Source organism: Aotus nancymaae, unplaced genomic scaffold, assembly GCF_030222135.1.
Source record: "Aotus nancymaae isolate 86718 unplaced genomic scaffold, 86718_ANA_hifiasm-v0.15.2.pri h1tg000064l_0, whole genome shotgun sequence".
Taxonomy (NCBI): Eukaryota; Metazoa; Chordata; class Mammalia; order Primates; family Aotidae; genus Aotus; species Aotus nancymaae.
Window position 1 is genome coordinate 1,169,821 of NW_026988478.1, and position 25,014 is coordinate 1,194,834.

Here is a 25,014-nt window from a genome sequence, read left to right on the forward strand (position 1 = left end):
TCAGATGTCCCCTACTCCGTGACACTGGACACGTTTCTTACTGGTTTTAAGACTGTTTCTTCAACAGTAAAATAGGGAAAATATCTGGTTCAGAGGGTCATCATGAAGATTAAAAATTATGTATCTAAAGTTCTTCGCACATGGAAAACAACCATTAAACAGCCATTACGCTCTCCCATACTGTGTTAGTCCATTTTCTGTTGTTTATAACAGAATACCTAAAATGGTTTATTTGTAGAGGAAAGAAATTTCCTTTTGTACAGCTATGGAAGTCAGGAAGTCCAGGGTTGAGGAGGTGCGTCTGGTGAGGGCCTTCTTGCTGGTGCAGACTGTGGAATCCTAAGGCAGTGCAGGGCATCACGTGGCAAGGGGGCTGAGCATCTTAGCTCAGGTCTCTCTTCCTCTCCTTATAAAGCCACCAGTTCCCCTCCCATGATAACCCATTAATCCATTAGCCCATTAATTTATTAATCCATAAATGGATTAATTCAGAGCCCTCATGATCCAATTAGCTCTTAAAGGCCAAACCTCTCAACACCGTTGCATTGGGGATGAAGTTTTGACATGAGTTTTGGAGCAGTCAAACCACAGCACATGTTGTTACTGAGAATATGATGTTCAGCCTCACCCCAGCCTCATTTGCTACCAAATGACATAACCAAAACCAATTAATGTTCATTCCCGTTTGTTGCTGTGGTTTTGTTGTTGTTGTTGAGACAGAGACTTGCTCTGTTGCCCAGGCTGGAGTGCAGTGGCACAGTGTTGGTTCACTGCAGCCTCCATCTTCTGGGTTCAGGCAATTCTCCTGCCTCAGCCTCCTGAGTAACTGGGATTGCAGGCTCACACCACCACGCCCAGCTCAATTTTGTATTTTTAGTAGAGATGGGGTTTCACCATGTTGGCCAGGCTGGTCTTGAACTCCTGACTTCAAGTGATCCTCCTGCCTCGGCCTCCCAAAGAGCTGGGATTACAGGTATGAGTCACCGTGCCTGGCCCCCATTTCTTTTTAAACAAATATTTTTTGGGCTCTTACCAGGCTCTGAACTGGGCTCTGAAATAAAATGGTAAACAAAAGCAGCCATGGTTCCTGCCCACACAGAACTTAGTATCTGTTGGGGAAACAGATATATTGATTTAAAAATCATATAAAGGCTGGGCGCGGTGCTCACACCTGTAATCCCAGCACTTTGGGAGGCCAAGGCGGTCGGATTACGAGATCAGGAGATTGAGACCATCCTGGCTAACACAGTGAAACCCTGTCTCCACTAAAAATACAAAAAATTAGCAGGGCATGCTGGCACAAGCATTAGTCCCAGCTACTTGGGAGACTGAGGCCGGAAAATCACTTGAACCCTGGAGGCAGAGGTTGCAGTGAGCCGAGATCGCACCACTGCATTCCAGCCTGGGCAACAGAACGAGAGTAGTTCTCCAAAAAAATAAAAATCGTACAAATGTAACCCCGTAATTGAGACAGTGGTGTTTTACAAGACTATAATTGCAGAATTTAACCTAGTCAGGGAAGGTATCCCTGAAGAAGTGAACTTTGAGCTGAAACCTGAAAAGCAAGTAAGCATTAACCAGCAGTGGAGGCAGGGGGAACAGCAGGGGCAAACATCTGTGGCAGAAGGTCCTGAAAACAGCTCAGCAAAGCTGCAGGAGAGACAGATCCCCGAGGAGGACACAACTGAAATGAAGTGGGACAATCACGGTAGAGACCAAACCACGTGGGGGGCCTGGCAGAGTGTCAGTGAGGCTCTAATTTACGATGACAGAGTCCTCTTAAATGACAAGGAAAACAAAATAATGGTGCTTCAGGACCTTATTCATGGCATTAATAACCTTCTACTTTAAATTCGTATTTGGAGTGATTTTTTATTTGAGATGTTGTTGCCCAGGCTGGAGTGCAATAGCAGGATCTCGGCTCACTGCAACCTCCACCTCCCAGGTTCAAGCAATTCTCCTGCCTCAGCCTCTTGAGTAGCTGAGATTACAGGTGTGCACCATCATGCCTGGCTAATTTTTGTATTTTTAGTAGAGATAGGGTTTCACTACGTTGGCCAGGCCGGTCTCGAACTTCTGACCTTGTGATCCATGCAACTCAGCCTCCTGAAGTGCTGGGGTTACAGGCGTGAGCCACCACACCCAGCTGGAGTGATTTTTATTTCTCTCATTTTGTATTTTTTCTTATTGTTTACATTGCTTCTGATGCATGTTAATCATTTTTCACAATAACGCTTTCTTCTAAGTCAACTTGATTGAGACATTATTTATCGAAAGTAAAATGCGCCAGTTTTAAGTGTACATCTCTATGAGTATTGACAAATTTACACACCCATGTAACTGCCACCACAATCAAGATGAAGAATATTTGTATCACGCCAGGAAGTTCTTTCTCAGTCAATACACCCCAGCCCCAGGCAACAACTGACCTGTTTTCTGACACTATATGTTGTTCTTTCTTGAGATTCGTACAAAGGAGGTAAGACACTATGTACTCTTGTGACTGGCTTTTTTCACTCAACATGGTTTTGAGATTTGTCTATTCTGTTGCATGTACCAGTAGTTCATTCCTTTTTATTGCTGAGTGACATTCTGTCTTATGGATATTCCAAAATATGTCGATTCACTCCCCTGTTGGTGAACATTTTGGTTCCAGTTTGGGCGACTACGAATAATAGGGGCATGTGCTTTTATTTCTTTGGAGTAAATATCTGGGAGAGGAATTCTGGGTCCCGCATAAACATATGTTTAACTTTATAAGAAATTTCCAAGCTGTTTTCCAAAGTAGTCCTACAATTTTACATTATCGTCAGTGTTGTTTAAGAGTTCCAGTTGCTCCGCATTTTCCACCATTCTCATTTCAGCTCTTCTGGAGGGCGTGTCGTGGTCTCTTGCTGTGGTTTTAATTTGCATTTCTGTGATGACTAATGATGTTGAACATCTTTCCCATGTCCATTGGCCTATCTGCTTTTGTGAAGTGTCCAGATCTTTCACTCATGCTTAATGTCAGGTTGATGACGATCTTGTTGTTGAGTTACAAGAGTATCATATCTATTCTGGATACAAGTCCTTTATCAGATATTACTGTGGTATATGTTGTCTCCCACTGTGTGAGTTGCCTTTTTGAGAGCGTTTTAAAAATAGCTTTATTGAGGTATAATTCAAATACCTTCTGTTTAAGTTCTTAAAAGTGTCTTTTTTGGCCGGGCTCGGTGGCTCACGCCTGTAATCCCAACACTTTGGGAGGCCGAGGCAGGCGGATCATGAGGTCAGGAGTTCGAGACCAACCTGACCAACATGGTAAAACCCCATCTCTACTAAAAATACAAAAATTAGCTGATATGATGGCACATGCCTGTAATTCCAGCTACTCAGAAGGCTGAGGCAGGAGAATCGCTTGAACCCGGGAGGCGGAGGTTGCAGTGAGCCAAGATCACACCACTGCACTCCAGCCTGGGTGACAAGAGTGAGACTCTGTCTCAAAAAAAAGAAAAGTGTCTTCTTAAAAGTAAAAATTAAAATTGTTTTTCATGTTTAGATTATCAATATTTTCTTTTCTGCTTGAGGTTTTTCTGTTCTGCCTAAGAAATCTGCTTACACCAAGGTTGTAAAGATTTTCTCTTATATTTTCTTCTAGACGTTATATAGTTTTCACATAAATTTAGGCCTGTGGTCTGTTTCCATTTAATTTTTGTGTGCTGACTGAAGTAAAGAGTTGAGGTTTATAAAAACTTTTCTTTTTTTTTTCTTTTTGAGATGGAGTTTTACTTTTGCCACCTGACTGGAATGCGATGGTGCGATCTCAGCTCACTGTAACCTCCACCTCCTGAGTTCAAGTGATTCTCCTGCCTCTGCCTCCCAAGTAGCTGGACTATAGACGCACACCACCACGCCCGGCTAGCTTTTGTATTTTTAGTAGAGGTGAGGTTTCACTATGTTGGCCAGGCTGGTCTGGAACTCCTGACCTCAGGTGATCCATCCATCTCAGTTTCCCAAAGTGCTGCGATTACAGGCATGAGCCATCATCGCAGGCCATAAAAACCTTTTTTTTAAAGTAAATTAATAAAACAAACAGCAAGGTGCAGTTTAAAAAACCAGGTCACAGACCAAATCAGAAATAGTTACTGATTTCCCAATGTTACATCACTAAAGAAGTAACTGCAGTTCAAAAACCAGATTTCGTGGTTTCTCATGTGAATTCCAGGTAATAGTGCCCATGTACATACTTCCTGTTATAACCATCAGTGACTGTTCATTCCCATCACTCAGCTCTGATTAACACACAAAATGAATTAAAATTAAAAGCAGTTGGGGGGTGGGTGAGGCACTTGGAGGAAGAGAAGAAAAAAGGAAACTGTGATGTCTTACCCTGCTCCCAGTAGACATGAGTCTCAGACGGCATAGATAGTTGCCTCTCAGATGTGACTCCCTGAGCAAATCAGAGCTGCCTCTGCCAAAAATGCTTCTCCACTGATAGATAGCCCCTGTGTCCTAATACCAACTGTTAAGAATTATACCTCCTGGCCAGGCGCCGTGGCTCACACCTGTAATCCCAGCACTTTGGGAGGCTGAGACGGGTAGATCACCTGAGGTCAGGAGTTCGACACCAGACTGGCCAACATAGTGAAACCTAGTCTCTACTAAAAATACAAAAAATTAGTTGGGCGTGGTGGCGGGTGCCTGTTATCCTAGTTACTTGGGAGGCTGAGGCAGGAGAATCGCTTGAACCAGGTAGATGGAGGCTGCAGTGAGCCGAGATCGTGCCACTGCACTCCAGCCTAGGCAACAAGAGCAAAACTCCATCTCAAAAAAAAAAAAATCATACCTCCTAGGTAAATTATTAATTAACTGAAGTGCCCAGCAAGAATGTACATGGCCCAAGCTCTGGCTTCTTTATGGGATCTATCAACAGCTTCCAGGAAAGGGTTACACAAGCCCCAGGGGGATTGTTTTGTAAGAGGAAGGGAAGGACAGAAAGATCTAGAACAAGGTGTAGAGTTCTTCTATTGCAATCAGATTTGCTGACCTAAAAACTAGAAAACAAGGTCTAACAAACTACATAATTTTCTAATCTGTTCGTATTTTTTAACAGTAGCTCCACATTGAATCATTTACCTCATTTTCTTTGTTCAGAATATCCCAGAGGATCCTGCATATCAGGTTGCCGTATCCACGAACCCCAAATGGTAAGCCAGAGAGAGAAGGCTGGGGAGGAGGCGTCAGTGGAAACTGTAAGCAGCCAGGGGCTCCGGGACCTGCAGAAAGCATGAGGAAGAAGGAAGGAAGGAGGGAAGAGGGAAGCGACCTGAGTCTGCCTCTAGCCTGTGTCTGCTTCCCGCGCAGCCTAGTCTAGGGACACAGAGAAGGACTTCTGGGTAATGAGCACACCTTAAGGAGTCGGCCATGGGGCAGAAAAGACACTCCTTCCTGCTTGTCATCCCGTAATTCATTGCCTGTCTCCTGTGTTGAGCTTTACCCTTTGGCTGAATGTCCAAGCAGACCCAAGAAATTAAGTCAAAATGGCATATAGAGAAAGATACAATTTATTCGTTACATAGGGACAAAATTTCTGTAACTTGGGAAAGTCAAGTTATATCATCAAAGCTGTTAAACTTCTACTTTAAAAGTAGAAGTATGTGTTGACAGTAGTTTTCATAAGAGTCAGGAAAATGAGGCTGGTTTCACAATATGGAGTGTCCTTTCTGGTCAATAGTATTGCTTCAAGAGAGATAGCATTTCGCAGATCTTTCCTGTAACTTCTAGAAAAGTCATCCAGCCAGATTTAGGTTCAAACTTCTTTACAAAGCCATTTTCCTAGGAGAGAAAAAATTTAACGTTTTAAAAATCATTGGAGATTAAGTATGTTGGAATAAAAAGCAAAAATGTTTTCATTTAAATAATGCAAATAGTTAATCTTCTACCCCCTCTAACCCTCTTAAGCAACACTGTGTAACAGAAACAGTGTGATCTACAACTGTAATTTTAAATTTTTCGTAGCCATGTTTTAAAAAGTAGAAAAATAGGTAAAACTTTTAAGATACATTTAGTGTTATTTTAATATGCAATCAGTATAAAATCATTAATGAGATATTCTTTTTTCATAACCTTCTGAAATCCAATGAGTATTCAGTACTTACAGCGCATCTCAATTCAGCCTCGCCACATTTAACTACCATAGTGGACACCAAGCGCAGCTCTAGAGGATAGAAAGCCTCCTTGTTCAGTTGTCCAGCGTTGATTTAAATGCACTTACATTTGTAATATAAATTATTTTATATTGTAAACTGCATTGTATCGAAAATCAGGAGAACTCACAGTAAATCCAGATTAAATCAGTGCCTCTGAAAAGGTTGATGGTTTTGAGGAAGGAGACCCAGGCATCTGGGATCACCTCCCCCTCGACTTCCACAATGCATTTCAATAGAAGAAAAAGCAGGCCAACTGGCACCTCCTGAATGACCTTCCTGTCAATAAAACGCTTGGTATTGGGGAAACTCTACGGAAGACACTGTTTTTACTTAAAACAAGTTCAAACCCCCACCCCACTCCGCCATCCGGAGACCAGAGCCTTTTCACATGTGATTTCTAAAGCTGTAAACCCAAAACCCTTCCACTCATGATTTCTAAGACTGTAAACCTAAGATTCTTCCACGTGTAATATCTAAAGTGTAAGCCTATATAAAGGCAGAACCTTCCTTTGTTAGACAACTCATTGCCTGGCTCCCAGCCGTAATAAACCCCTCCCTCCCCCATTCAGTGTTTGAGAACTCTGTTTCTCTGGACCGCTCCTGCTACAGTTTCTTTTAAAATCGACTCTCTCTGTGATCAGACATAGTTTTAAAAATATAGGATAATCCAATTAACTGGACATTTTATTTAGTTAATTTACAATCTGTATTCATAGAATCCTCACTGAAAAGCACCTCTGAGATCATCTAGCCTGAAGCCCTCCCTTATTTTAACAAATGAGGAAATTGAGGCCCAGAAAAAAACATAAGTTATCTAAGATTAGCCACCTCCTTGTGCCTGGGCCGGGATGAGAATGCAAACACCCTACTTCTTTGCACTCCATGCATTTCCAGACAAGTGCCAAAGGAATTAGAAAATTGTTAAAAAAATTTTTTTCAAATGGTCATCTAGCAAACATTTACCTCTGCATCTTTCAGGTTCCAGAACCTGGGGTTACGAGTGCCTGCGGGTAGCTCAGAGCCTAGTGTGATTAATACTGAAACATACACCAAGCACAGCTCCTCCATAGTTGGGAGAGACTCGAGAGCTCTGCGGTGCCTTGGAATCATTTGTGAGCATCACTGGCAGAGCAGATGTATACCACCAGCCAGCGGGACTTTCCATCTGACAGATTGCCTAAGAACGCCATTTTCTGCCTACATGTTAAATGTGCGTTGTGCTCTGAGACATGCTGTCATGCCCTGACCAAGAAGGAAACTTCCCCCTGTCTTCTTCCTCTTTCCCTCCTGCCAGCACATGCTCATAGATTTCCCATACACTCTCAGAAGGTATCCACTTCATTACACTCCAAAGCCCATGTTGCGTGAGTATAATGAGGCCCTCTGAAGTGATTTTTATTTTTACGACAACAATCACTGTCTATGGTCATTGAACAGTTAACGTGTCATCTTATACACACCATGTCTCAAGAAAGGACAGTGAACAAAGAAGAACATTGATGACTTCAGCCAGATGAAGATTAAAATTTTTTTAAACTATGAAAAATTAAAATTAAAAAGAACAGTGGACTAGGAAAACATTTACATATACCATGAAAGAATTCATTCAAAGGTAAGAGAAAATCCTCAGGCCTTTAATAGTTTAAAAGGGAAAGACCACTAAAGAGAGAAATGTGAGTCATTAACAAGTGTGTGGGAAAACAGCAATAGCAGTTAAAGAAAGGCCCGTTTCACACAGTCTCACTGCTTTTTAGACCCTGTTATATTGGCTTTGTTATTTTATGCCTATCAAACCCTCAAATTATTAATAGTGCCACCCATGTTGATAAGTTTGTCGTGACATTGTTCCATTGATATAATACTTTTGGAAAGCAAATATGTTTTCCAAAATGCTAGAGTATTGTAATTACACACATATCTTATAAACCAGTCATTCCACTATTAGAAATTTATCATGAGGCAGTCTTGTAAGATATTGGAGGGTAGGGGCACCAGGGAAACATACCCATGCTTCAGTATCGACGCCTTATACCTAAAAGGGGAAAACTCAGGAAAAAAAAAAAGTATTGTCTAACAATTGGGAATCGGTTAAGTAAATTATGATGTAACAAATTAATGGAATATTCTGTAGAGATTAAAAATTAATGTCTAATGTTAACATGGAATATATGAGACAGTGTTGAAAATATTTATAATATAATGCCACACCAAAAAAACTCTTCTGTATACCCTAATTGTAATTTCATATAATGTCTGCATGTGGATGTGTTAGGGTGATGGGAGGAATTTTTCTTCCTTTCAAAAATGTTATTTTCAAATATGTTTTCTTTAATGATGCTATTTGTATCTTAAAACCATTATATAAAAATAAATATAAAAATAAGGATTCAATATCCTATCAGTAATATAGTAGTAAATAAGAATTGTTCAGGCCTCATTATTTCTGGGAATAGTGATAGTCTGTTAAATTCACCTACCTTGGTTTCAAGGAAGCCTAAAGCCTAAAATAATGTACCGTGTCACTAGTGCAAAGAAAATCAGAACCTCAGGATTTTTTTTTAAGTATTTATTTTATTGCACTTTAGGTTCTGGGGGACGTGTGAAGAACATGCTGGATTGTTGCTGGATTGTTGCATGGCAATGTGTTTTGCTGCCTCCATCCCCTTAGAACCTCAGAATTTTTAAAGCTACAGGCAGCCAGGTGCAGTGGCTCAAGCCTGTAATCCTAGCACTTTGGGAGGCTGAGGTAGGAGAATTGCTTGAGCCCTGTAGGTCGAGGGTGCAGTGAGCCAAGATGGTGCCATTGCACTCCAGCCTGGGTGACAGAGCAAAACCCTGTTTCAAAAAACAAAAACAAAAAAAAATACAGGCAAATACTATGATGTTACTCCCACTTCTCTAAAGACTATTCATTCAGGAAATATTCAGTGAGCACTGGTCACACGCCAGGCAGCATTTACAGCACTGGAAACACAGCGGTGAACAAAGCATATGGGATCCCTGCCCTCACTAAGCTGACATTCTCATGCAGACACAGACAATAAACAGATAAGCAAATATGTATACAATGGGATGTCCAGTCATGAAACCTATTAGGAAGGCGATAAAGCTGGGTAGGGAGACAGAGAGCAGTGGTGCTTTCTCAGATGGGGTGATCAAGGAAGACTTCTCTGAGGAGGCAACCTTGGAACGGAGACCTGAGCAAAAAGAAGAGGGAAGTCAGGCCAACTTCCAGTGGAAAATTACTCCAGGCAGAGGGAACAGCAAGTGCAGAGGCCTTGAGGGTGGAACGTGCTCAGCTTATCAAGGAGGCTGGGGCTATGAGAACATGGAAGAGTTCATAGAAAATGAGATTCGAGAGGCGGTTAGAGGCTAGATTATGTAGGGCTTCGAGTACCACAGTCAGGGTTTTGTGCTTTTGTTCCCAGGGTAAAGGGGCAGCTTGGAGGGTTATGATTAGGCCAAGACATGATCTAATTCAAATTTTTAAAATATCACTGTGGCTGCCATGTGGAGAACAAATTATAGCAGTAAAAGATGGAACCATGAAGTCTGCCAGGAGGCTACTCACAGAGCCAAGTGAGAGAAGGTGGCCTAGATGCCCAGGGGATCACAGCATTTCAGAGGGGCAGCCGGGAGGATGTCGGCTGTGAGAGACAGGAGTCCAGGCTGACTCCCCAGGTGGAGAACTGGCCCTTAGAGAGCTTGACTGCGGGGCCTCAGGAGAGGTGTTTTTCTCTCTGTCCTGTGTCAGCATCATGCATTTCTGCCTGACTTGAGGGTCATTTATTTTTCACTAAATGATTTTAAAATCTCAAGTAAAAATTCAAAAGAAATAGAAGAATTTGGCCCCTAGATTTACTTAATCAAAGACATACATGAATCCTTGAGATGGTGTTACCTGGCTGCTGGATCTTTATACCTTTTGGAAGTGCCTTTGAAAAAGTGAACGCTTAATCATCTCCATGTCTCTGTGTACCCATTTATTTGGCCTCAAATTGACCAAACTATTATTCAGAGTAAGAGGATAACAAAGAAAAAAAACCCCTCTTGGCCTGTATGACCCAAGGTTTAAAATTGTGCTGACTTGGAAAGCACCAACTCTGACTGTGCATCTACTTTGAGAAGAGCTAAGAATTACCTATTTACACTTCCTGGAATTTCCCACATAACCCTCATGGTTGCATAGTATTTGACAGTTTGCAAAGCACTTTTTTACAAAAAGTGTTTTGTAATCATTTAGCTTTCCTTTAAAGGTAGGTAATACTGTTTTCATTAAATATTATAGATATAATAAATTATCGTGCATCCTATCATATTATTATATCCATTATATAAGGAATCTGAGTCTCAGTGTACCTCAGTAACTTACCCAAGGTTATACCTCTAGTGAGTAAGAAAGCCAGAGTTCAAATCTCCAGTTCCAGTGTCGCTTCATTGAATCATTTCACCAGCAAATATTTGTTGTCACCTTCTATGCGATATGTCCTATGTATGAAGTATACAGTGATGCGTTAAGTAGACGTGATTTCTCCCAGGTGGAGCTGAGTGCCAAGCATTCTTTCTGTTCCCCCAGCATATGCAGAGGAGAATGCTTCACTGAAGAGGGAGAAGTAAGAAGAGCCGCCTGGTTCAGAAGGAAGGGTGATCTCAGGGGAACACGCGAGTTTCGCCTCATGACCATTCTAATGGTTTCTAAGAACCATCCTTTCCTCAGGAATGTGGAAGGTTGCCAAATGGTACTAGCTTCCCTATCAGATCTTGTGAGAGCCCATCCTTTCTCAGCGCTTCAGGTTAGGAGAGGGGACAGGAGGAAATCATGGTAAATGTGGAAGAGAAGAAAAAGAGAGATGAGAAGCCACAAACAGAAGAAGGCAGGAAAACAGGCAGGCAGGCAGAAGGGCAGGCAAGACAAGCTGATAAAAAGGAGAAAGAGAACAAGGAAAGCGATTATGAGGCCCGTTACAGATAAACCAGTCTTGTTTCTTCCCATTAGGGGATCTGTTTTACATGATGATTAATATCTAACTATAGTTGATCACATAATTTATGGAGACTAAATGTAGTCAGATACACTCAGTGGAAGCTGGATAATACTACTCCTACCAACAGCAACAACCCTAAACTTGTATTGAGTACTCGTTTTCAGGAATTGTTCCAAGTGCTTTGCATATATTAACTGATTTAATCATTATACCAGTCCCAGGACCTAGGTTGCAATATTTTCCTGTTTTTACAGATGAGGAAACAAGGCTTAGGGAAGTTAAGCAACTTGTACAATTCACACAGGTAGTAAGCACTCGAGTCCAAAAATGAAGCCGGCTCGATCTGATTCCGAGTTGGTGCTCTGAACATCTGTGCTGTGCTCACATACTGCATTCTCTTTTTTTTTCCTTGAGACAGAGTCACTCTGTCACCCAGGCTGGAGTGCAATGGCTCGCTGCAACCTCTGCCTCCCAGGTTCAAGTGATTCTCCTGCCTCAGCCTCCCAAGTAGCTGAGATTCTAGGCACCCACCAGCACACCCTGCTAATTTTGTATATTTAGTAGAGATGGGGTTTCACCATCTTAGGCAGGCTGGTCTCAAACTCTTGACCTCAGGTGATCTGCCCACCTTGGCCTCCCAAAGCATTGGGATTACAGGGGTGAGCCACCGTGCCTGGCACACACTGCATTCTTAATTCAAAGTTTTCATAAAGTCTCTGGGCACTTTTAAATTTTAATTAAATTGCAGATTGTTATGTTTTATGATCAGTGATTTCTTGAGTTTTTTCAGGTAGGTAGAAAGTGAGAAGCTGGGGCTGTCATCTTAATAAGGTTCAGAGTGCCTCCTCTACTCTCACCTCTCCTTCTGGGCCACTGACTCCACCAGCACAAGCAGGAGACTGTGCCATTTCGCCTGAAGTGAATGATTCAAGAGTAAATTCATTCATTTGAGCAGATCCGTCAACATCACTATGAAAAGAAGGTAACAGTTTTCCCATGCCAGTTTGCACTGACTCGAAAAAGCTCTGCCCATCATGAACAGAACCAGTGTCTCATCTGAGCTGAAATGACATCTTAGAGTGTTTGTCTCATTTCTGCAACCTGAACTATTCAGGTGTTTTTTTTTTTTTTAAAAAAAAAAAGATTGGAAACGTTAGAAAGGCTGAGTGTGTGGGTGTGCGGGCAATGTGTGTATTTGTATCTACACTCGAGAGGGGTTTATCCTGCCACACTCATGTTTACATCTGTACCACCCTCCAAAAATGAGGGCACTGTGAAAAATTCTCAGAGACAATTCCATACTTTGCTAACAATGAGTTCCAGGAGCTCACAAATTTTACTGTGGCAAAGTTAAATTTTTAAGTAACATTTATTCACCATCTGTGTGTTCCAAGTTCTATGCTAGGCTTTGAGAATACAGTCCAAGCCCACATAGAGCCTGCAAACTAGTAGAGTATTTCTCTAGAGGCTCGTATGTGGTCTTCTGTGCTAGAGAACGTTTGCCTTCCCCTGAAATGTACACAGTGCAGCTGAAATTTCCACCAGTCCTTCAGTATAGCCTCCCACAGCCAATCAGAAGAAAACATGACAAAGCATTTCACATGCTTCGCCCAGGCTCAGTCACGCTGAGTCAGAAGAACTAAGTTCCAGGAAGAAGATGATTGAGAAAGGGGAGTAGCTGCAGTAAGGTCTATCATGCAGGAAGACCTTGAACAAACGTTTAAACATTTGTATGACCAAAGACATCGCTAGCTTTAAAGGATAATCAGCAAAATTAAAGATATCTGCCACATATATAAAAATAATTTGGCTCACACCTATAATCCCAACACATCGGGAGGCTGAGAGGGGAGGATCACCCGAGGTCAGGAGTTCGAGACCAGCCTGACCAACATGGTGAAACCCCGTTTCTACTAAAAATACAAAATTATCTGCATGTGGTGGCACATGCCTGTAATCCCAGCTACTTGGGAGGCTGAGGCAGGAGAATCGCTTGAACCCACGAAGCAGAGGTTGCAGTGAGCTGAGATCACGCCATTGCACTCCAGCCTGGGCAACAAGAGTGAAACTCTGCCTCAAATAATTTAAATAATAATAATAATTTGTATCCAGAATATTCAAAGAATTCCTACCAATCAATAAGAAAAAGACAAAATAATAGGAAAAAGGGCAAAGGATGTAAACAGGCAATTCCCTGCATAATACTTAACAAATGATCAGTTAATATATGAAAAGATGCTCAAAATGGAAAAAAATATTTAACCTTACTAGAGATCAAGAAAATGAGAATTAGGCCGGGCATGGTGGCTCACGCCTGTAATCCTGGCACTTTGGGAGGCTGAGGCGGGCAGATCATGAGGTCAGGAGATCAAGACCATCCTGGCCAACATGGTGAAACCTCCCATCTCTACTAAAAATACAAAAAAATTAGCCAGGTGTGGCAGCACACTCCTGCAATCCCAGCTACTCGGGAGGCTGAGGCAGGAGAATTGCTTGAACCCGGGAGGCAGAGATTGCAGGGAGCCAGGATCGCGCCACTGCACTACAGCCTGGGCGACAGTGTGAGACTCCGTCTCAAAAAAGAAAAGGAGAATTAAAACAAGATAGACTCTGTTCTTTTAGCCCAACAAATTAAGGAAATTATGACAAATTGCAACAACCTAACGTTAGTCAGCTGGGGTAGGGGGACTGTTGGGTACTCTAACAACCTGCTGAGGGGAGTGTCACTTGCTAGACTTGGTAGACCCACTCCGGAGGGCAAGGACCTAGTTAATTAAAAAATGTATGTACACCATGACCCAGAATTGATAACCCAACATCCACCCTAGAAAAATACACGCACAAGGGAAGATATATGTGAAAAGTTAGTCAATAAAGCATTGTGTGTGGTAGCAAACTCAAGCAACCTCAGCAGCCATCAGCTAGAAATGGCCCAGGACTCTACAGTATTTACATACAAAGGGCATACACAGCACTCTTAGTAATACTATTTTAAATAACTCTGAGTGAAAAAAAGGTTGCAGAATTAGTACCATATACTATTTTTACATATACACATGTAAAAATATGTATGCAAAATGTATATTGTATGTAAAAAATTATGTGCATATGTAAAAAAGTAAATGTGTTATATGTTTTGTGTGTTATGTGGTATAACATATATGTTATGTAAAACATAAGCACACATGTACATTTTACATAAAACTTTTTTTACTAAAGTTTTTTTACAAACAAGTATTGTTTATTTTCTATGGGTATATTCAGTAGGCATGTTTTGCATGCAAAATAATTGATAACAGTGGTCACCTCTTGGGAGAGGTGCAGGCCAGGAATTAGGGGTTTGAGAGAGGATCCATGGAGACTTAAGTGCTTTAAAAAATAATCATTAATTATATTGGGATATAAGGAAAGCGTATACCTCCAGATATGTCAGGCTTTTTACCAACGTGAGGTTCAACAAAGGCCCCTACACAGTCTTGGCTTTTTGAGGCACTGTTAATAAAGTGAGTTTTTATTTGAAAATTCTTAGATAAAGGTTCTTGCTGGTGGTGCAGTACATTATGTTTTAATCAACAAACCTTAACAGCCCAGAATTTCTTAGTAACAATTTGTTATATATTATAAATATCAATTTGTTATGTATTAGTAAACTGAAAAACATCAATTTGTAAGCAAGAACTTTAAAAAATGTACACCCGCCTTTTGCAACCTCACAAATACCTAAAAATAACAGCATCTAATAGCAACTCTTTCTGTACTGATTGTAGAAATGTCTGCACTGTCTGTACCGTAATGACAACCTTAGCAAAGCGAAGTACTAGATCACAGTGCGGGCACTGCTGATTCTGAAGCTGCAAGAGAGAGGAGCTTCATTAGTGCCTGAGCCTCACTACTATAATTTATACTGTTAAAAATAAAAACTGGAAACACAAGTGCTTTCCAACTATAAAGTTCAAGTTCAAGGATTCATTGGAAATAAGCCAGAAGATAGAATTTTATTTTAAAAATTAACTCAAACCACCCAAAGAAAATAGTATTCTTGGGTAGATGTTTTGTTGTTTTAATTAGCAAGGACATTCTCGATTTCTATTTCACAGTAAAGAACAATGAAGAATTTTCCATCACACATACCCAGCCTCCGTTTTGACTTATCCATTCTCCTGTGTTATTCATTATGAACTCAGCAACAAAATACGAAATCTCCTTGTAAGTATCCACATCCGGGGCAATTCGCTCTCGTAGAAGTTTCTTGATGAGAATACCTTCAAATGCAAATATGGTTACAATTCTTCCCCAGTTAATAATGCCATCTTCAAATTCCTTTTCCATCACTTGACTGAATATCATTCTGGCATTATCTATGGACACAATATTAACATTGTCCAAGCATGGCTTCAGACTCTTTTCCACTTCTTTTTGGACTGAGAATGCAACCTTTTGTAGCACCCTGGACGTTTTGCTTGGACCCGTTCCAGATTGTGGTATCTGCAGGACGTACCGCAGATAGTCCTGAGTTAGATTGTGAATATATCCAAATTCACAGTCTGTCATCTTCTGCCTGGTGGAGAGCGAAGTCTTGAGCTGGCTCACCTTGAAGCTGCTGAGGCAATTTGACGAGAATGCTCACTGAGCTTGGCTGAGTTGTGACACATGATGACACGTGGAGGATGGTGGAATTTCTGTTTACATCACTTTATAGTATCCTTCCTCCTAGTCACTTTCATGCGTAGGCTGTTTAATGTCGTGGGTGAAAGGGAAAGTTTAAAATGTGAAAGAGGAAAATGTTTCGGAGAGACCACTTCCTCATCCTGTGATTAATTCAGCTTTACAAGTCTTAAGTGCAGGATGTGGAGAAATTAGAATCCTTGTACATTGCTGGTGGGAATGTGGAATGGTGCAACCTCTGTGAAAAGGTTGGCAGTTTCTCAAAAAGTTAAATACAGAATTATCAAAAGACCCAGCGATTCCATTCATAGGTATATACCCCCAAAGGAGTGAAAATAGACACTCACATACTTACATAGGAGTGTACATGGCAGCACTATTCACAGTGGCCCAGAGGTGGACACGACTCAAAAGCTGATCAACAGACGAATGGATAAACAAACTATGGAACACTATTCATCCGAAAAAGCAATGAAGCACTGATAACATGCTTCCACAGGAATGAACCTCCAAAACATTGGGCTAATAGAAAGCCAAACAGAAAAGGTCACGTATTATGTGATTCTGTTTCTTGGAAGTACCCAGAATAGTTAAGCCCCTAGAGATAGAAAGCAAGGTGGTGGTTGCCAGGGGCTGAGGAGGAGGGAGACGTAACTGCTCAATGGGTACAAGGTTTTCTTTTGCATGATGAAAATGTTTTCAACTAGATCGAGGTGGTAGTTGCGCAAGCTGCGAAGGTACTAAATGCCACTGAGTTGTTCACTTTAAAATGGTTTTTGTGAATTTCAAATTTAAGAAGTCTTAAATGCCGTCCGGGGGTAAACTGCAGTAAGGAAATTGTGGGATGGAGGCTACAGAACAGCCCGGGTGATGGAGAACAGGGCATCTTGAGGTGGCTCTGGCAGGACCACCCTTGATCATTTGTAACTGAGTAAGGATGATACTGACAGGGAAGAAGAAAACACTTTCTTTGGTCTTCACCTTTCACCTACTCTAGAATTTCTGATGGAAAACAAAATCCTGGCCGGGCGCACTGGCTCACGCCTGTAATCCCAGCACTTTGGGAGGCTGAGGTGGGCGGATCACCTGAGGCCAGGAGATGAGTCCAGCCTGACCAACATGGAGAAACCCAGTCTCTACTAAAAATACAAAATTAGCCAGGCATCGTGGCGCATGCCTGTAGTCCCAGCTACTCGGGAGGCTGAGGCAGGAGAATCCTTGAACCCGGAGGTGGAGGTTGCAGTGAGCCGAGATCACGCCATTGCCCTCCAGCCTGGGCAACAAGAGTGAAACCCTGTCTCAAAAAAAAAAAAAGAAAGAAAGAAAGAAAACAAAATCCTGCTTTAAGCCTGACTTAATTGATACTTTTAACCCGGGTAAACTGTCCAACCTGTGGATTAGAAATTGCAGGACCAGAAAGAGCACCGGACAGGCAGTCAGAGGACCTAGACTCAGTCCCATCCAAATCCCTCTTTCTTTACTCGGTACGTGCCCTGGGTCTGTGCTGAATTTGTAAAATGAGGCAACACATGTTGACCTCAGAGGGTTGAGGTGAAGTTCAAAGAGATGATCTACGTAAAGCCTCTATCGCTATGCCTGGTAAAATGTAGGTGCCTAATCAAAGCTAGTTCCCCATTGTTCTCTCGTGGACTAATGAAGAATTTGGCCTCCCAAATTCTTTACCTAGCAAGGGTATAACGTTGTAAGTGAAATGCAGATCTCATTTTATTTAGCTACGGCTGCAATTCTGAGAAAAGGTTTACAGTGGGTGGAAGAAAAAGGAGACAATTCATGGTCCGTGGAGAAATTGAATTTACTTTGTTTTCTATCCACACATGGAGTGACTTTGATTCTTTGTATCTTGTCTATGACCAGCTGCAAGCAGGAAAAGGATTCATCTATAACTTGTATTTCTGAGCTATCATCCTAGGATTCAGTAGTAAAGGAGAGAGGCTGCTTAGAATGCTCATTAATCCGCCATGAAAACGCACCTTTCAGACCTCCTGCGGGAGTTGAATTGACCAAGGGCCTCAGCCAAGATGCTTTGAATCTGCCGCGTTTTTGCACGGAGGCCACACATCCCACAGACTGTTCCCAGCCAATGACTGAGCAAAACAGGAAGCTTAGGACCAGCTTCTGCAAGTCAACTTCCTTTGACAGGTAACTTTGGTTCAATGACTCCCCATGGACTTTGCTGAAACTTCCTTCGACTCCACTGTCATGGGAGACTGCCTACCCCATATTCCTTCGTCCCTCCTTTGCAGAGGTCAGTCCTGCACTGTGGCCTGACAGCTCTGTAGTCTCTTCTGCACCCCCCTTCCTCGTTTCCCTCACAGGAATTTACCCCGGTAAATCTGTTAGACAGCTAACCCTTTTGTGGCATGGTTTTGGAGTACGCGGACTGATAGGTACAGAGCTATAGAGAACAAAGGAGCATACAGATATGTGGTCAAGCTACTTCTCCTCCGGGATTTCCCCTGGGAAGGTTCACCCCTGCCTCCTAGACTGTGCCTGTTGGCTCACAGGAGCACGAAGCCAAGAGCAGGCTGCTTTCCCTCCTTAAATCATCTTTGAGCGTCACAAGAACCACGGAAACGATGGGAAGATTGAGCTTTCTCTCCCCGATTACATTCCCGTGGTGCTGAACATTTCTCTAAAAATAATAGAAGCGGCCGGGCACGGTGGCTCATACCTGTAACCCCAGCACTTTGAGAGGCTGAGGCGAGTGAATCATTTGAGGTCATGAATTCAAGACCAGCCTGGCCAACATGGTGAAACCCTGTCTCTAATAAAAATACAAAAATTAGACAGGCGGTAGTGGCGCGTACCCTTAATCCCAGCTACTCAGGAGGCTGAGGCAGGAGAATCGCTTGAACCCAGGAGGCGGAAGTTGTGGTGGGCCAAGATCAAGTCAATGCACTCTAGTCTGGGCGACAGAGTGAGACTCTGTCACAAAAAATAATAATAATAAATAACAATAATAATATAGAAGCATGTGGTTTTAAAATTACAATTAAGCATCCTTGCCTGGATGCGGTGGCTCACGCCTGTAATCCCAACACTTTGAGAGGTCGAGGCAGGCAGATCACTTGAAGTCAGGAGTTCGAGACCAGCCAGGCCAACATGGTAAAACCTCATCTCTACTTAAAAAAGAAGATACAAAAATTAGTTAGGCAATTATTTAGGCATTTATTATAGAGAACAAAGGAGCATACAGATATTTGACAAAGATCAACTACCTGCCTTCACTGGGTCCTGGCTTGGGCAATGTTGGAGATAGAAAAAAGATAGACCCTGTCCTCAGGATGCTTTTTTGTGTGTTTATTTTTTGCTGTTTTTGTTTTTGTTTTTGAGACAGAGTTTTGCTTTTGTCGCCCAGGCTGGAGTGAAATGGCGTGATCTCCGCTTACTGCGATCTCCGCCTCCCGGGTTCAAGCGATTCTCCTGCCTCAGCCTCCCAAGTAGCTGAGATTACAGGCACCCAAGACCACACATGGCTAATTTTTGTAGTTTTAGTGGAGACAGGGTTTCACCATGTTGGCCAGGCTGGTCTTGAACTTCTGACCTCAAGTGATCCACCCGCCTCGGCCTCCTAAAGTGCTGGGATTACAGGCGTGAGCCACCGCACCCGGCTAGGGCTTTATAGTTCTAGTCTTCCATATACAAAAAGGATTTGCTTTAAAAATTCTTACATATTGGCCGGGCGTGGTGGCTCACACCTATAATCCCAGCACTTTGGGAGGCCAAGGTGGGCGGATCACAAGGTCAGGAGATCGAGACCGTCCTGGCCAACATGGTGAAACCCCGTCTCTACTAAAAATACAAAAAAATTAGCTGGGTGTGGTGGTACGTGTCTGTAGTCTCAGCTACTCAGGAGGCTGAGGCAGGAGAATTGCCTGAACCCAGGAGGCGGAGATTGTGACAAACCGAGATTGCGCCATTGCACTCCAGCCTGGGTGACAGTGCAAGACTCCATCCGAAAAAAACAAATTCTTACATATGGTGGGCGGTAAGGAGTTTGAGACCAGCCTGGCCAACATGGTGAAACTGCATCTCTACTAAAACTACAAAAATTAGCCGGATGTGGTGGTGGGCACCTATAATCCCAGCTACTCGGGAAGCTGAGGCAGAATTGCTTGAACCCAGGAGGCGGAGGTTTCAGTGAGCTGAGATCATGCGACTACATTCCAGCCCGTGCCACAAGAACAAAACTCCATCTCAAAAAATAAATAAATAAAAATAATAAAAAATAAAGATTCTTACATACTGTGGCCTGTTTTAGTTTCTTTTGGGGAGTTTCCAAATTATCACTTTTCAAGGATAGAGAGGAGAAAGACAAAGTTATTTTCAAAAAAGAAAATTCTTTCTTTTATATGAAATTCAAAAGGACTAGCGTGGGGTGGCGTGGAGGGAAGTGTGGGTCAGAGCCAAGTAGCTGACCATGGACCGAGTGTGAAGACTTGGGGGCTATCTTTCCTCATTGCCACCACAATCTGAGTCTGCATTCACCAGGGTCTAGCATGCAGACCCATGAAGACCAGCTGATGGCTCCCCATCCTCTGAGCTGCTCTGCTAACGCGTGGAATGTTGTATGAAATTAGGGGTCCACCCACCCCAAATCCATTCTGAATATGTCAACCAGAAGGTGCAGTGTCTGGAAACTGTATGTGTATCCAGTTATCCATAAACATACACTAAACTGCTACTATGTACCAGGGACTGTGTTAGGCGCTGAAGATAAAAATTCTTGCCTTCAAAGGACTTTCAGTCTAGGAGGACCTATGCCATATTGTAGGCAGTCAAAGGAACCGCATAAGGGAATAATTAAAGCAGGTCACTGCCCTGGCCCCAGATGCAGAGACCCTCCCTGGAACCCTTGCTCAGCCTCTGGAGCCAGGTTTGCAGCCTTACAACTGGAAGGTTCTGGAAAATGCACATGTGTGACACTGATTTATCGTAGGCAGAAAAGCCGGCTGGGGAAGAGGGTGATGATGGAAGATGATTCGCCAAATCTGTTCACACTCAACGAGTACCGATGGCCCAACGAAGGTTCTCTCTGTGCTGGCTTCATCTAGAAGCTTTTACTGAAGAAGTGTGAAGTCCTGGCTAGGACTGAGGAAACTCCTAGTGTTTTTTATGAAAATAACAATATGAATCATCCTAGTAACTAACAATTTCTTCCATTTGTCAGGTGCTTTGGACTTATCATATACATCTGTGTGAACTACATCCTCATGAATATTCATTGTACTTACATAAATCGCCACATTTATACACATATGTTCCAGTTATCCATTGCTTTGGTAACTAAGTTCCTCAGAATTAGTGGCTTAAAACAGCCATCATGCATTTTGCTCATGAACCTAAACTTCGACGGGACTCAATAGGAATGAATGATTGGTCTCTGCTCCAGGATTTCTGGGGTTTAGCAGGAATGATCCGAACAGCTGGGGCTTGGCTCTCCGCTGACCAGGGAACAGAAGCAATGGCTGACACCCTAGCCAGGTAAGTCTTGATGGGAAATAAGAGGGAAGAACCCTGAAGCCACCCTGGCTGATGAGCCCAGAGGAATGCAAGCTACAAGACAAGGTTTGTGACTTCCAGGAGGACTACTGAGGTCAACTTCTCCTTTCTCCAAAGGCAGAAGCTGAAGTTGGCTGGGTTTTTGGCTGCTTCAGAGGAGGTGACTCATGGGAACTCCCACCCCTGGTATGCTCTTTAGCTTCTCGGAGCTTATCATGGCTATTTCCAAGGCCTGGAGCAGCGCAAATTGTCTGTAGGGGAGAGCGAACTTCAATAGTGACACAATTGTAACACAAAGGGGACGGGGGAGATATGCACACGAAGCCACCTGCGTGTCCTCCAGTCGTCCCCCTTGGGTCCACGGGGCCAAGCCTTGAACACACAGTGGAGGAAATATGCACTAGAAGCCACCTGCGTGTCCTCCAGTCGTCCCCCTTGGGTCCATGGGGGCTAGCCCAGAACACACAGTGGAGGAAATATGCACTAGAAGCCACCTGCGTGTCCTCCGGTCGTCCCCCTTGGGTCCATGGGGGCTAGCCCAGAACACACAGTGGAGGAAATATGCACTAGAAGCCACCTGCGTGTCCTCCGGTCGTCCCCCTTGGGTCCACGGGGCCAAGCCTTGAACACACAGTGGAGGAAATATGCACTAGAAGCCACCTGCGTGTCCTCCAGTCGTCCCCCTTGGGTCCATGGGGGCTAGCCCAGAACACACAGTGGAGGAAAGGCCCCCAGCCTATCAAGAAAAGCCAGAGGCCCAGTGTGACAAGGCTTCATTCAGTGGGAGCTTGGTTTTCATCTGAGGAGATGAATTTCCAGGACATTCTACAAGCACAGGCTCCATGCCAGCAGGATTTCCCCCCAATTTTCCGGTTATATTTGGGAACAAGGCCTAAGAGGGTGCTTGAAAGAGTGACTAGTTGTGAACCAAAAGAGCTGAGAGGCAGGGAGGGAAGGAAGGAAGTGTCACAAAGCCTGCCTAGTGGGGCAGAGTGTTTAGACTGAGGTTGTGGACAACACAAAGGAGACAGGAGGAAAGAGTGGGGGAGAGGAAGCCAGAGGGGAGTTCGAGTTACAGATGGTCCGTGTAAGATGTAGTACTGAGTGCAACTGTCACCAAGTCACTAATTTGTCCTTCTTCATCCCCTCTGGCATACTTGTGCATGCAGGTGCGTGATCAGCGCAGCGTGGCCTTACCCTCCGGGAATCTGACTTCACTATCTACCGGTCCTTCCAGTAATCAGCTCAGGATCCTCCAAAGGCTTCTCATTGCCCATGAAGAGGAGCTCAGATTCCTAAAAGGCTCTCCATGCTCTGACTCAGCCTTCCTAGTCAACCCAGTGTCACCCCACTCCAGTCCCCTGCCAGTGCCTTCCCTGACACCAACAGGCACATACTTCCCTGGCACCATCAATGTTCTTCCTGTTGTCTCTAACTGAAATGGCTCTTGTCTTTCATTCCTGTGTCTTTAAACCTTCTCCATCTCCAAAGCCCAGTCAAATAAAGCCTTCTCTGTTCACCCTGGCCAAGAAAAAACCTCTTGGTCTGTGTCCCCAAGGAATTTGTGCCTGTGTAACAGCGGGTGTCATGGTATATTTTATACGGCAGGCATTATGCTGTTTTATACCCTTTCCTGGACTCCAGACTGGCAGCTCTCCTAGGAAGAGGGCTGTCTGACTTCTCTTTGATTCCCTTAGAAGGCGTAGTGACTGGACTGCCATATGCTAAGCATGTGATGAACGCTGACTGGATTCTATTATTAACATTGCCGCTAATGTTGAGTATTCCACAAATGCCCTGTTTCATAATCAGGCTGATACCGTAGCTGAAGCTAAATTAGTGTTCCTGTTCATTTTTACTCCGCAAAGCAAAAGCAAAATTTTCTTTTCTTTCCCTAAATGACATCTAGGGGGAAGTACAAGAGAAAAGCCTATTTGAATAGGACCTTTAAGTAATTTGGGCAGAAGGCCTTGGACTTTCCACTGCTCGGAATGGAGCAGCGAAAGATTCAACACAAACCCAAGAAGCAGAAGTGACAGCAAGCAAAACCGGGCCCCTGGAGGGCGGTCCTCTGGGAGAGTCAAGGCCTCAGAATGCACCAAAAAGCAAAGTGCAGAGAATCCGCAGCCTCTCACTCAGCCCGCTGTAACTGCCTGCAAGACCCTGCACTGGGCTCCAGGGATACATACACGGGGATTGCATTTTGCTCACCAGACAGACAACGGTGGTGTCGTATGTCCCACCAGAAAATTCACCTGCAGAAGTGTTACGAGCCACAGGACAAAATGACATGAAGTTCAGCCTAGGGGAGCAAGAGAGGCCTCGTAGAGGAGGCTGACATACACGCTGGGACGGATAGAACGCCACCGTCCAGGCAGCACGGCATCGGTAAATGTGCAGGTGTGAATCATGAACTCTGCTTCTAAGGAAGCTGAAATGCAGACTCTGGGGCTGTGGATAAGCTGTGAAAGGGGAGCAGAATTCCGGAGGTAGCGGCCTTGTGTACTGGGTCAGAAGTTCAGAACTGACTTTGAAAATGAGAGGAACTTTTGAAGGGTTTTAAGCGAGAGAGTAACATGGTTCGATCTGAATTTTAGGACGCTTATTTAGACAGTCCTATTTCTTTCTTTTCTTTTCTTTTTTTGTTTTTTAAGACTGAGTCTCACTCTATCACCCAGCCTAGAGTGCAGTGGCGCCATCTCGGCTCACTGCAACCTCTGCCTCCTGGGTTCAAGCAATTCTCGTGCCTCAGCCTCCCAAGGAGCTTGGACTACAAGCACGCACAACCCCGTAGGGCTCAGCTGATTTTTGTATTTTCGGTCGAGACAAGGTTTCACCATGTTGTCCAGGCTGGTCTCGAACCCCTGACCTCAGGTGATCTGCCTGCCTCTGCCTCCCAAAGTGCTGGAATTACAGGCATGAGCCACCATGTCCGGCCTGGACAGTCCTATTTCTAATGAACTTGTTTCTGGGGAAATTGGAATCAGGAATAGCAGAGATTATTTTGTAAAATCAATTTTATTGAGGTGTAATTTCCAAGAATAAAATCCACTCCCTTTAAGTGTACACTTTGATGAGTTTGGGGGCGTGGCATTTTGGTTTTTGTTTTGTTTTGGAGAATCAGGGCTTTGCCATGTTGCCCAGGCTGGTATCGAACTCCTGAACCGAAGGGATCTACCCACCTTGGCCTTCCAAAGTGCTGGGATTACAGGTGCAAAGCGAGTGGCTATACTTGACCAGTGACTTTGATAAGTTTTGACAATTGTAAATACAAATGTATACATCCCTACCAAAATCTGAAACATTCCTACCACCCCAAAATGTGCCCTTATATCTTTATGCTCCTTTGCAGACAATTTTTTTTGTTTGTTTGTTTTTGTTTTGAGACAGAGTTTCGCTCATTACCCAGGCTGGAGTGCAATGGCGCTATCTCGGCTCACCGCAACCTCTGCCTCCTGGGTTCAGGCAATTCTCCTGCCTCAGCCTCCTGAGTAGCTGGGAGACAATCGTTTTTTTGAGATGGAGTCTCGCTCTGTTGCCCAGGCTGAAGTGCAGTGGTACAATCTCAGCTCACTGCAACCTCTACCTCTTGGGTTCAAGTGATTCTCCTGCCTCAGCCGCCCAAGTAGTTGGGATTACAGGTACGCACCCCC

The 25,014-nt window shown here is 43.6% G+C and overlaps 1 protein-coding gene and 1 long non-coding RNA gene across 4 annotated transcripts; one reads left to right on the forward strand and one right to left on the reverse strand.

Moving 5' to 3' along the window:
• The first annotated feature begins 1,494 nt into the window (after positions 1–1,494).
• Positions 1,495–11,690, forward strand: LOC135270559 (uncharacterized). Of its 2 annotated transcripts, none has more exons than XR_010338708.1 (3): positions 1,495–2,479; positions 5,134–5,186; positions 7,167–11,690. It is a non-coding gene; the product is annotated as an uncharacterized LOC135270559 (long non-coding RNA). The 2 variants fall into 2 exon arrangements; XR_010338709.1 differs by lacking the exon at positions 1,495–2,479 and adding an exon at positions 3,490–4,204.
• BCL2A1 (BCL2 related protein A1) lies at positions 5,526–15,869 on the reverse strand. 2 transcript variants are annotated; one of them, XM_012466919.2, is made up of 2 exons: positions 15,305–15,854; positions 5,526–5,814 (listed from the first exon to the last, which is right to left on the reverse strand). In XM_012466919.2, exons 1-2 carry the CDS (start codon positions 15,722–15,724, stop codon positions 5,707–5,709), a joined length of 528 nt encoding a protein of 175 aa, XP_012322342.1. In that variant the 5' UTR covers positions 15,725–15,854; the 3' UTR covers positions 5,526–5,706. The 2 variants fall into 2 exon arrangements, with proteins under 2 accessions (XP_012322342.1, XP_064222192.1); XM_064366122.1 differs by having other exon boundaries at positions 5,721–6,196; positions 15,305–15,869.
• Between the last annotated feature and the right edge of the window lie 9,145 nt (positions 15,870–25,014).

Excerpts from the sequence above, each read along its gene's own strand:
- BCL2A1 (XM_012466919.2), bottom strand. The coding sequence starts at position 15,724 with ATGACAGACTGTGAATTTGGATATATTCACAATCTAACTCAGGACTAT. Across the intron at positions 5,815-15,304 it reads TAAGTCAAAACGGAGGCTGG|GAAAATGGCTTTGTAAAGAA; the intron begins GTATGTGTGATG and ends TTTCTCTCCTAG.